This window comes from Podarcis raffonei, chromosome 6, assembly GCF_027172205.1.
Source record: "Podarcis raffonei isolate rPodRaf1 chromosome 6, rPodRaf1.pri, whole genome shotgun sequence".
NCBI lineage: Eukaryota > Metazoa > Chordata > Lepidosauria > Squamata > Lacertidae > Podarcis > Podarcis raffonei.
This window is the reverse complement of record NC_070607.1, coordinates 90,730,560-90,742,143: the sequence shown is the minus strand read 5'-3', so window position 1 is coordinate 90,742,143 and position 11,584 is coordinate 90,730,560. Positions and strand designations below refer to the sequence as shown.

General features: G+C 45.5%; 1 protein-coding gene across 1 annotated transcript in view; it reads right to left on the bottom strand.

The window, feature by feature from the left end:
- Nucleotides 1-1,159: 1,159 nt before the first annotated feature.
- NTSR1 (neurotensin receptor 1) overlaps nt 1,160-11,584 on the bottom strand; it is a 130,598-nt gene continuing 120,173 nt past the window's right edge. Inside the window, exons 3-4 of the mRNA XM_053394459.1 lie at nt 5,971-6,061; nt 1,160-4,410 (exon numbers count right to left, since the gene is read on the bottom strand). Coding sequence (XP_053250434.1) covers nt 4,161-4,410; nt 5,971-6,061 — 341 coding nt within the window. The 3' untranslated portion in view covers nt 1,160-4,160. The remainder of the gene's footprint in view (nt 4,411-5,970; nt 6,062-11,584) is intronic.

The window sequence follows — 11,584 nt, the reverse complement described above, 5'->3', positions numbered from 1 at the left end:
TATCACCAGTGTTGAAGTAAGATGCAACTGCTGGTCTAGTCAAAAGGGAGAGGCGCCATTTTCTCCTCTGCCACCATTGACGTAAGCCAGCCCTGCTCTACATAAGTAGTTTTCAAACTTTCCAGTTCCTGGGTTATCTCTTGTCAGAATTGTCTCATCTTTGCTATGGGACACCAGCTTGTTGCAAGGGATTCTGGGATATGTTCCATGGAACACAAGTTCATGCAAGGTCCTCCCTGGTCTGTCCTTGCAGTTAAGAATTACAGGAGAAGAATGGTAGTGAAGAAGCTGTCTTTTAGCCAAAGCCGTCACCAAGATACCCCCAATAAGCTTTTGAGGTGCTCCAGGTAATGGTTTTGCAGCCCACCGGCTGAAGCAAAGGTTCCTTGATTCTCTCTGACCTCTCCTCACGCATCAAATGCGGCAGTCCTTTGATCATCCCTCAAGAGATTATGCATACCAGATGAGGCCAATCCAGTGCCAAATCCAGTATGTCTCATTCCTTTTATGTCTTCCTCCCTGCGTAAGAAGAAAAATCTGCAAAATGTCGCTAGCTGGTTTGGAGCTGTAATGTGCTACATTTTCAGGACTTTCAAAACAGATGCATGCAGATTATTCAAGCTGTTTTGTCAAATTATTATTAAAAAAATCAGATTTAAATAATAACGGAAATGGATCATCACATTGACATACAGCAAAGTGAACACTTATTCATGTATATAACATTATATACGTGTTATCCTTGGGCCCTTTAAAAGTTCCTCTCCAAAGGATCTAAAAATGAATAAATCAAAATCAAAATCTAGGATGTCATAGGGAAAATGCAGTTACTGCTTTAATTTCTTTCCTGAAATAAATCTACCCATCCCCTTAGTTATTCCTAGAGCTTTTGCAGAGCTCTTTATGATTTATGTAACTTTATATAGATTTATTGAATTTGGTACAATGCTTACACGTGGTGCAACTTGGTTTATACATTGTTCCATATTTTGCAATGTTACAAAATCACAGAATTTTAGAGTTGCAAGTAAGCTTGAAAGTCATCTGGTCCACCCCCCTGCTCTTTATCATTCACCCAAAATAATGAATTTTAACCAAAATGTCTGCCTCCAGGAATTTGTTACATGCCAAAAGTACACAAGCACAGACTTAAGTGCATATGTGTGTTTTTGCTTTTCTTTCTTTTGGCTTATTTTCTTGCATTTTCTTTTGATCTAAAGGCACAGTCATATCAGCTACTGTGTCCCTGTTGTGGTGAGTTCAAAAGTCAAAATTAGTTGTCCTTAAATCCTATTATCAATTGGGAGTAAAGCAACAGTGTTTGCAATAAGATGTCAGAACTGGGAGTGGCTTACAGGCAATCTAGTCTTCCCTCATTCTTTTGTAAGTAACTACCTCTAGGTAGTTTTTCTCAGGCTCCTCCAGTCAGTATTCATTAACCTCATGAGAGGGTTGCCATATTTAAAGAAAAGTTGTTGAGCTTCCTGGTTCTGTTGGTAAAACCCGGACATTTTGCCGGACGCTAATTTCACCGTTTGAATCCCGGACATGCCCAGGAAATTCTAGATGTATGGCAACCATACGTCATGATGGCCACATCTAAGTCTCTACCCAGGATGGATTTGTTTGCCAGGATTAATAAACCTTAAGTTTCTTTATTATTTCACCAGCAGTCATACCAGATGATATAATTCTGCACTTGGCTGCAAAATATATACACCAAAGCCTAGCACTAACATATCCCCAAATAATAAGGGAGTTTTCAAGTTCCCCAGCATGGTACAGTCTAGCAACAGATAAATCAGGCCCAGCTGAGCAGACTTTAGATTTGGAAAGAACTGGATTATCAGATACGGATCCCCCCAAATATGCTACAGTTTTCCCTAGCAGAGATTCAGCCATTGAGTTTTGCCTTCATGCTTAGTTGCTCAGGCAGCACATCACCAAATGCTGTGATGTTTAGAATGGAGGCTGAGGAGAACAGATGTCTTTCTCCTTCTCCAGCTACACTTGTTGTTACACCACTGATCACTAGCTGCCATGCCAAGGAACTATTTGGGAGGGGAGGAAATCCTGGGAAACAGAGAAGCAATGCAAGGCAAACCTATGTCCTGCATGCTGAAGAGTTGAATCTGCCTTTAGGAAATCACCATATTAATATCAGTCTCAGTATGGTGCAGTAGATAGGGGCTGGACTTAGAACTAGGGAGATTAGGTTCATCTCAGCCATGATGCTCAGTGGGTGACCTTAGGACAGCTTCCCCCAACCTGGTGCTCTTCAGATGTTATTGGATGATAGCTTTCATCATCTCTGACCATACATTGTATTGGCTGGGACTGATGGCTCCAGCAACATACAGAGGGCCCTATGCTTCCCATACCTGTAGAAAGAGAAGAGTTTCCCCTCCATCTCTTTAGGTATACAGTTGAGGGAGGGTAACTTTGCAACCGTGAAGCTGCAAAGATGTCACATTGGTTGGGACTGATGGCAGCTGGAATCCAAACCATCGGGAGGACATCAGGTTTGGGGAAGGCTGAGCTTAGGCTGGTCACCATGTCTCTCTTTCTTCTATAAATAATTTTTATTCATTTTCAATGAAATCCTCCAATTAACAACAAATCCAATCAAATCATTGCAAATTACAATAATAATACCACCAATTATATATTACAATTACAAAAAAATAATAATTCAAAAGCGGACTCCCCATGTTCCAGAAGTCTTGAGGTTTTGCCTTCATTAAAGTCCCTGCGTTCTTCGCTATTGTTCAATTCATAACTCTGATTTTAACTATCCTTATTTCCTCAAACCATCAGTAGCTGTTCTGTAACTCCCTGTCTTTCCCCCTCCAATCCCTTAAATTGTTAGCACACAAGAGGTATTTTTTATTCCATATTGTTGGCTGGCCACCATGTCTCAACCCAACTTACTATGCAGAGTTGTTGGTGAAGAAAAAATGGAGAGTACCCTCTTTTTAATACCTTATTCAGACTCGGTTTTCCACTGCCATTTAACTACTACTGCCATACCTGCTACTTACAATTTCCTAACTTCTTCCCTCATCTCTTCTTCATTATCTACTGTAGATTGCAAGTGCTCTGAGCAACTCCTTGATCTGTATGGCACCTTGCATATGATTGACAGGACACAAGTGTTACACAGTTGTAGACAAAGTAATTGAAGTCGACCAGTAATCAAAGCTGGATGTGTCTCCTCTGCCTAAAGTGAATTCCAGCGCTATATAAAGGATGCAACAACTTTCCCCTTTCTCTCCTAGCAAGTATGGTATATTTTTCCAGGCACCCTTGCCTTTGCCTGCATCATTACTGTACAATGGTAGCATTGCCTAGAGGCTTTGATCAAGGAACATGGCCCTGCTATGACAGGCACATACACAAATAATAACAACAGTGGTTTCCTAGGCCAAAATATTGAAATATTATTGAAAACGTAACCCAAGATGGCACCATGGACTTTCCAAGGCACCCCACCCTCCCCTTATCAAATGAAAGGGAGCCACACTGGTTCTCCCAAACACTCACTGCAGAACCTGAATTCATCCCCAAAACCAAAAGTACAAGAATAACCTCATTCCCTGAGTATTGCATGCCCTTCTTTATTGAACAATTTACATTCCTCTTTCTTTAAAGACCCGTTGGATAAGTTTCCCTTCTCCCACCCTAAAAGCAACAACCCCCATTCACTAAAAACCAAACCAAACCCCACCCACAATACCTACCCAGCCTCTATACCAGCTTAAGATCACCAGGAGAGGTGGGTCTTTTCCAACACCCCTGTGGCACTTCTAACTGAGAAATGGATGAACCACAGTACAAGAAGCATTCAAGCTTGGCCAACACTGACTCCATAAATGTTTATGCTTCCTGGATGACGTCACAGGCAACTTCTATGCTGGATCAAAATTACACAACATGGAGACGTTACTCACAAAAGGCAGAGGCCGATGCATTAACATAACCCCAAAGTTAATCTGTAGAACAGAGGTCTACTCATTCCCATGTATGACAACCAGCTAAACACATTCATGCTATGGTGAATTTGGAGGTCATGTATGAAAGCAGTACAGCCCTCTTCTCAAGCTCTGATTCTGCCTTGAATCAAGATGCTTGTTCATTCCTTCCTTGACAATGCCCAAGTCTCAATATGTGGTTTCTCTGGTGACTTGGCTGGAGAAGGTATGGTTGCTGGAGATGCTGTTGGACTTCCTGTTGAACTTGGTCCTCTTCTTCTTCTTTCTCCAGGGCAGGCACACAAACATGAGCGTGGAGAGGAAGATTTGGCGGAAGTTGGCAGAGACCAGGTTGTACAAGACTGGGTTGATGGCTGAACTGACATAGAAGAGGATGTTTGTCAGCATGTAGAAGTAGTGGTAGAAGTCGAAAAGGAAGCTAAGGGGATAGAAGAAAAGGTGGGGCAAATGAGCAAGGAAAAAAACCAGATGGTTGAGTTGTGTAACAACAAGTCATCGTGATACTTCATCATCATTTTAGTGCACATTCCTCCAAACATACTCTATTCAATTTTGCTAAATGTACAATTTTTTCCAAAGCAATTTCCCCAAATATAATGCTTTCTTGCCTGTTATTTTTTGCTAATATATGATTATATATGCATTTTTTGCTCTTGTACATGCATATGTGTACACATTACTTGGCTGGAATTTTAAGGGACAAAGATTTGGCTTGGAGTCATGCACTGGGCCTGAGGTTGTCCCTTCTGTCTCCTTCAATGGAGAAGGAACCCTAGGAGAGCAAAAAGCTGAGATGGTGGATAAGCACATTCACACCTCTTGGTCAAGCTTCCAGTGTCATGTTCAGGGTCTAGCAACTTGGACTTCCTTTAGGAAGTTATTGACCTTATGGATTTAGGGGCTATGAAACCTCCTAGTTCTATGAAGGGTCATTGGCTGGAGATGCAATCAGAGGGACCTGGATCACCAGAACTTCTTCCCTTGAAAGATGAGGGAAAGGGGTAAAGGAGGTGTCAGCGCTGCCCAAGGTCCCAGCTCACACAACACCAACGCTGCTTCTTCCTCAAGTTAAAAAGTCTTTATTGAAGTTCAGTTTCATTTCCAGACGCGCAGCGCGCAACGCTACGTCTATGCCTCAGACCGTAGAAGTCCCATCTGAATCTCCTCCCCCCTGACACCAGCTTAAGATTCTAGCCTTACTCCACCTCTTCCTCTGTTCCTTCTTTCTCTGGGTCCTCCTGCTAGTCGGAGCCTCAACCCTCCTAGATTCTTCTGACGCTGAGTCCGCCGACTCTTCTCCCCCCCTCCTTCGGGCTTTAGGACCTGGCTCCCAATCCGGGTTTTCTGCTGTCCCGCGCTCCTCCACATTTGAACTTGGCGTGCGCGCGCAGCCTCCCACTTTCCTTCTGACCGTTACACTTGTGTCACTGCTCCCTCTTTCGGGGAGGCTAGCTGGACCTGGCCTTCCCTCCGTTTCCCCACTCCCCGATGGAGGAGAAGCTGGTCCTGACTCATGTGACTCTTCCCCCCCACTGTGCTCTGGTGGGGGAACTGGTCCTAATCCTCCGCTACTCCTTTGGGACTCCCCTCTGGTTCCTTGTTTATGGATCGTCCCCCCTGGGACTCGCCTCGCCCTTACCATAGGCGCCCCCTCCTGGGAATCTTCTGATTCGCTGGAGAAGCTCATGGAATCTCTCGGGCCACTGTCATATTCCCCTACGCTCCCCTCTGATTCCTCTCCTCCGCTCTCTATTTGCTCTCTCCCCTGCTCTTCTGCTCCTGAGCCTCTGACAGGAGGCTTGAGCCATTACCCAGCCAATACTTCCAGCAGGATGGCAGCTTTCCCCTGAGAGTAGTTGTCCTCTTCTAAGAGGCCAGGAGTCACCTGATTGGGTAGGGGTAAAGGAAGCAAGGCTGTTGGCCACTGTGATTTGCATTGAAACATACTGCAGTTAATGCACAGAATTAGGTTACTCACTCTGACCACTGATTTTCTGGCACATAGCAATACATAAGTCGCCGTACATGATACGGAAGCCAGCAGACAACAAAGGCAATCACAACAGCTCCTGCAATGGACAAAAATACCAATTAGTCTCTGTAGTCGGTGCGGTCTGCACTTTCGTTGCATTGCAAGGCAAGTTGATGATTTGCACCCCGTGCTATGTTAAATCAGTATCCCACAACCAGGGGCAAAAACTGGCTCACCTAACTGTTTGCAATCATTGCAACAACACAAGTTCTGCAGGAAAAAGTTAGGAATGATTTTCAGCTTTCCACACTGGAGGGCTCTTATGCATGAAGGGGGACTTCTCTGCAAAGAAAGGAATGCAGATGGAAGGGGAAATAATGATTCAGTAGAGGAAGGGTGGGGAATTTGCATTTCCTTGAGGGTAATTTGTTGGGGCCACTCACCTGCAAAGGGTCAAACTCGATCCAGTGGTGGGCTTGGGACCACAGTAAAAAATGATGTGGATCAGAGTGGACCCTGATGGTTCCTTTGTAGCCATGCAACTTAGATGGCCATCTAAGTTGGTGGCCATCAGTGCCTCTGGTGGGAGCAAATTCTGTAGCTTAATAATGTACTATGTGAAGAACTTAATTTTGTCTGTGTGCTGTAGCACAATGGGTCAGTGCTTCTGTCTGCTGACCAGAAATTTGGTGGTTTGAGCCCACCCAAGGGCAGCTGTGGGTAGGATTCCTGCACTTCAGGGGGTTGGACTAGATGACCCTTGTGGGTCCCTTCCAACTCTGATTCTCTGATACTATGATTCAAGTCCATCATTCAGCTTAGAATGCATCACTTCCTTTTTGGGGGGGGGCATCACTGTTACCTCTCCCTCTGACAGCACTTCATGCCTGAGGACCACCTGTTCAGCAGGAGTTCAACCCAAGCCAGAAAACAAACAAACAAACAAACAAACAAACAAACAAACAAACAAACCACAACCCCATCTGTCTTGTCGAGAAAGAAAATTGGACCATCCTTTGGAAACCTGCTGCATGACATGGCTGAAGACTGAGCCTATTTCCAATAAGCAGAAAAATCCACTTCGGAATCTGATCTTTTAATTTGTTAGGGCTTGAGAACAACCTTCTCATCTGGAGGCGATAAGCTGTTTGAAAGCTGTTCTGTAATGATGGAATGGTATAGACATGTTGGTATATGAGCGCTCTCCATGGTGCTGAAAACGGCAGATAGTATTTTGCAGCTTAGAGCTGAAACAGCAAGACAGATAGGACTGGGTGAAACTATGGGTCACTAAATTGACTTAATAGAACACAGAGATAGATACTAAATATTAGTGCAGGAGCTAGCTATAACCTATCAGACAACACCTGCAGCATTTGAGATGGCATTCTGCCTAACCCTTCTCCAAGTCGCACCATAAAAGTAAGTAGGGGAGATTCCTGCATCATTCTTCCCTAGAGTCAAGTGCACCACTCCGCAGAAACCACAATGCAGAGCAGGTGAAACAAACTGTACAAAGAGCCAATAGCAGGCAAATTAAAAATCCCTACTCAGCCCCAAAGCAACCTATTAGATAATGACCCTGTATGATAGGTGTCAGGGGCTGGTCTGAATCGGATGCCAGAGGCTGGTCTGACTCTGAAGATGGAGGACTGAGATCACAGACAGAGCAGCCTCTAACAGAGGGGGAGGATCCCCCCTTGCTTTCCATGTTCCCAGAAGCAGTGAGACCAGCAGATTCAGAGGCTGCACAGTTGGGGGAAGAGCTGGACAGCTTTGAGATAGTAGCTAGGCAACCAGGAGGGAGGGAGTGTTTAGGCTCACTACTTCTTATCAGAAGCTACTGGAGGGAGGGGAAAACTCCCATGCCTGCCAGTGTACCTGACAATAGGTTAGGCTGAGAGGTAGTGACTAACCCAAGGTTGCTAACACTAGTTTCTCCATATGTGAATCATCAGCTTTGCATGCAGAAGGTCCCAGACTCAGTTCCCAACATCTGGGAATGTCCCTTGTCTGAAATCCTGGAGAGCTGCTGCTGGTTAGTGTAGACAATACTGAGCTAGATAGAGAACTGGTTAGTCTCAAGGTAAGGAGGCATCCTGCCTTCTGTGTTTCAGGTCTGACCAACATTACAGGTACATGCTTTTCAACATCTACATGCAGCCGCTGGGAGAGATCACCAGGCGGTTTGGGCTGGGTGTCCATCAGTATGCGGATGATACCCAGCTCTACCTCTCTTTCAAATCAGAACCAGTGAAGGCGGTGAAGGTGCTGTGTGAGTGTCTGGGGGTGGTTGGAGGATGGATGGCGGCTAACAGATTGAGGTTGAATCCTGACAAGACAGAAGTACTGTTTTGGGGGGACAGGGAAGGTGTGGAGGACTCCCTGGTCCTGAATGGGGTAACTGTACCCCTGAAGGACCAGGTGCGCAGCCTGGGAGTCATTTTGGACTCACAGCTGTCCATGGAGGCGCAGGTTAATTCTGTGTCCAGGGCAGCTGTTTACCAGCTCCATCTGGTACACAGGCTGAGACCCTACCTGCCCGCGGACTGTCTCGCCAGAGTGGTGCATGCTCTGGTTATCTCCCACTTGGACTACTGCAATGCGCTCTATGTGGGGCTACCTTTGAAGATGACCCGGAAACTACAACTAATCCAGAATGCGGCAGCTAGACTAGTGACTGGGAGCGGCTGCCGAGACCACATAACACTGGTCTTGAAAGACCTACATTGGCTCCCAGTACGTTTCCAAGCACAATTCAAAGCTTTGGTGCTGACTTTTAAAGCCCTAAACGGCCTCGGTCCAGTATATCTGAAGGAGCGTCTCCACCCCCATCGTTCTATGGACTTCTCGGTAGTGGCACCCGCCCTGTGGAATGCCCTCCCACCAGATATCAAAGAGAACAACAACTACCAAACTTTTAGAAGATAGCCCTGTTTAGGGAAGCTTTTAATGTTTGATGCATTAAGGTATTTTAATATTTTGTTGGAAGCCGCCCAGAGTGGCTGGGGAAGCCCAGCCAGATGGGCGGGGTATAAATAATAAATAATAATAATTATTATTCTAATAATTGCTTAGCCTAAAATAGAATAATGAGGCTCTCTGGGCTTTGCATCCCTGCTGCCACAGATCAAGGCTAGGGGCCAAGTAGACAAAGACCTACTTGGAGCCTTTATATTGAGGATAGAAATGAGACTTGCATGGAACTGTCCGCAGAACTGTATCCAAGGAGACCAAATCTCTCTCCCTCTTTGCACCTCCAAGTTTATCTCAGATACATCTAATTGCATATCTCAATTTTTAATAGCAGTGTGATTGCATTGAATATTACAACATTACCATAAATAGGTTACTAATTGGTTATTTATTTTCTGAGTCATGGCAACTAATTTTATATACCAATAGGTAGATATAGAGTCTAATTGCAGAGAATATCAGAGGCCACAAACAAGCTTTCAGATTTCTGCCAATTCATCCCAGTTCCTTCCTGTAGACTTCCATGACAAGTCTGGATCAGGACAAATATTAAATTTCCATAATTTCTAAATCCTGATCCAAAAGTTCTGACAGACATTAGAAATTCTGCTTGACATTTCAAGGAATCAACTTACTATCTGTTCTTACATTAACAAGCATGGCATATGATTGGCATCTCTACATTTTCAAGGCTTTTTATTTCCCCCCCATGAATCCTTGATATTTCTGCCCTTAGCTGCTAATACCATATTAATTTTTGCATGCAAAAAAATGCACATGGCCCTAAAGACTACACAATCCATGATGCAGTGGGAGTGTGAAAGGATGGGCATACATTCAGTGAACCATCAATTGCCACCTGTTGGTACCTCACATCCAGGTACAGGCAGTTCAGAGAATGAAAACTTTGCTGTGTCAGTGCCATGAGTTTGTTTGTTTCTTCCTGAGGAACTTGAGCAGATTTTTGGAGAACCAGATCCATATCAATGGTTCTTAGATACAAAAGGTAAATGGATCATCCATGTTTAGAAGCGGTTTACCACCAAATGCCGCTTTCTGGAGGCAAAAATGAAGAGAAAACATCCTGCTGCAGGAGTGCCTTGATTTCAGAATGTGATGGCCTGGAACTTGGGCTTGGACTCGGAACCAGAGGAGACTCAGTCTGCACTGGATCCTTTGCCTCAGGCATCACCTGAACCAAGTCTGGGCCTGATCCTGAAGCATCCCAGTCTGCACAGGTTCCTCTGCAACAAACACCAGCTGGGCCGAGTCAGGGGCCTGAGCCTGCCCTGGCTCCAGATGTGGGGATTACCTCGTTGCCTTCAGCTGGGCCATCACTTACAGCTGCTCCACTACCAGTTGGGTCAGGGGAGGCTGAGGCGGCCCCTGGGTCTAGTAACCCACTGACGTCTTCCGAGCTGCAGAGACTAAGGTCTGAGAGAAGGAGAGACCTGAGTACTTGCAGGAGGAGTGCTCGACTTCGGGCAAAACAGGGAGGTGAGTCGCCAGCAGATCAGGACCGGCTGCTACCCCAACAAAGATAAAAGGCTATCGGACCCCACCCCAGGTTGCGGGAGCAACATTGCTGTGTGCTGGATCCTGCCCCTGTCCTTGCCTGGTTTCCTGCCTTGTGTCCTGCCTTCGCCCTGTCGGACTGACTCCTAGCAGAACCTCCAGATTCTGGACCGGTCCTGGACCACATTTCACAGGTTACCCCCGGGCCCAGCACACAGAAGCATCCACACAGGTCATGGCAACAACTGTCCCCTTTCATCATCTGCCTCCAGCTTCTTACAGTCAGGGGGCCTTCTCGGTAGTGGTGCCCACCCTGTGGAATGCCCTCCCATTGGATGTCTAGGAGATAAATAACTATACAACTTTCAGAAGACATCTGCAGGCAGCCCTCTATCGGGAAGTTTTTAAAGTTTGATGTTTTATATTTGTTGGAAGGTGCCCAGAGTGGCTGGATCAACCCAGTCAAATGGGTGGGGCACAATTATAGAATTATAGAATCACAGAGTCGGACGGGACCCTGAGGGCCATCTGGTCCAACCCCTGGCAATGCAGGATTATCTAATGAGATAATCTAATTATCTTCATCATCCATCATCATCATCACATGTGGAAGCTCATTTTTGTCTATCCGAGCTGCTCCAGCGAGTGGTACTATGATTTGTATACATCATGTGAGTGTCTGAAAGAGCGTGAGAAAGGAGGTCTGTATTATCTCTTCCTTCTGAGTACTACTGGAAGTTGGTTTCACTTCTGGGTGTGTTGCTGTTCTGTACTGGTGTTCAGAGAGCACAGACGTACTGCTGGAGTCTGTGCATATAAGACTGAAAATAAAGTAGTTTTAGAACTACGATTGAGTCTTCTGCTATGATATACCAGAAGACTGGTGTCCTCTTTTCAGGAGAGAAGGGTCGCTTATTACCGGCTACTCTGGACTGAAGAAGATTTACAGCCAGAGAGGGCCACACTCTGGAGACTTGGGAGGTTTGCAGCCTTCCCAGGGCGTTTTCCCAACAATTTTAGCTGCTAAGGCCAAATGCTATTGACCCCTCCTAGGGTGGGGAACCTCAGGCCTCCCTCCCTGATCCTTTGAACCTCTCCCCAGGCAACACCCTTCAATGGCCTTCTTCAA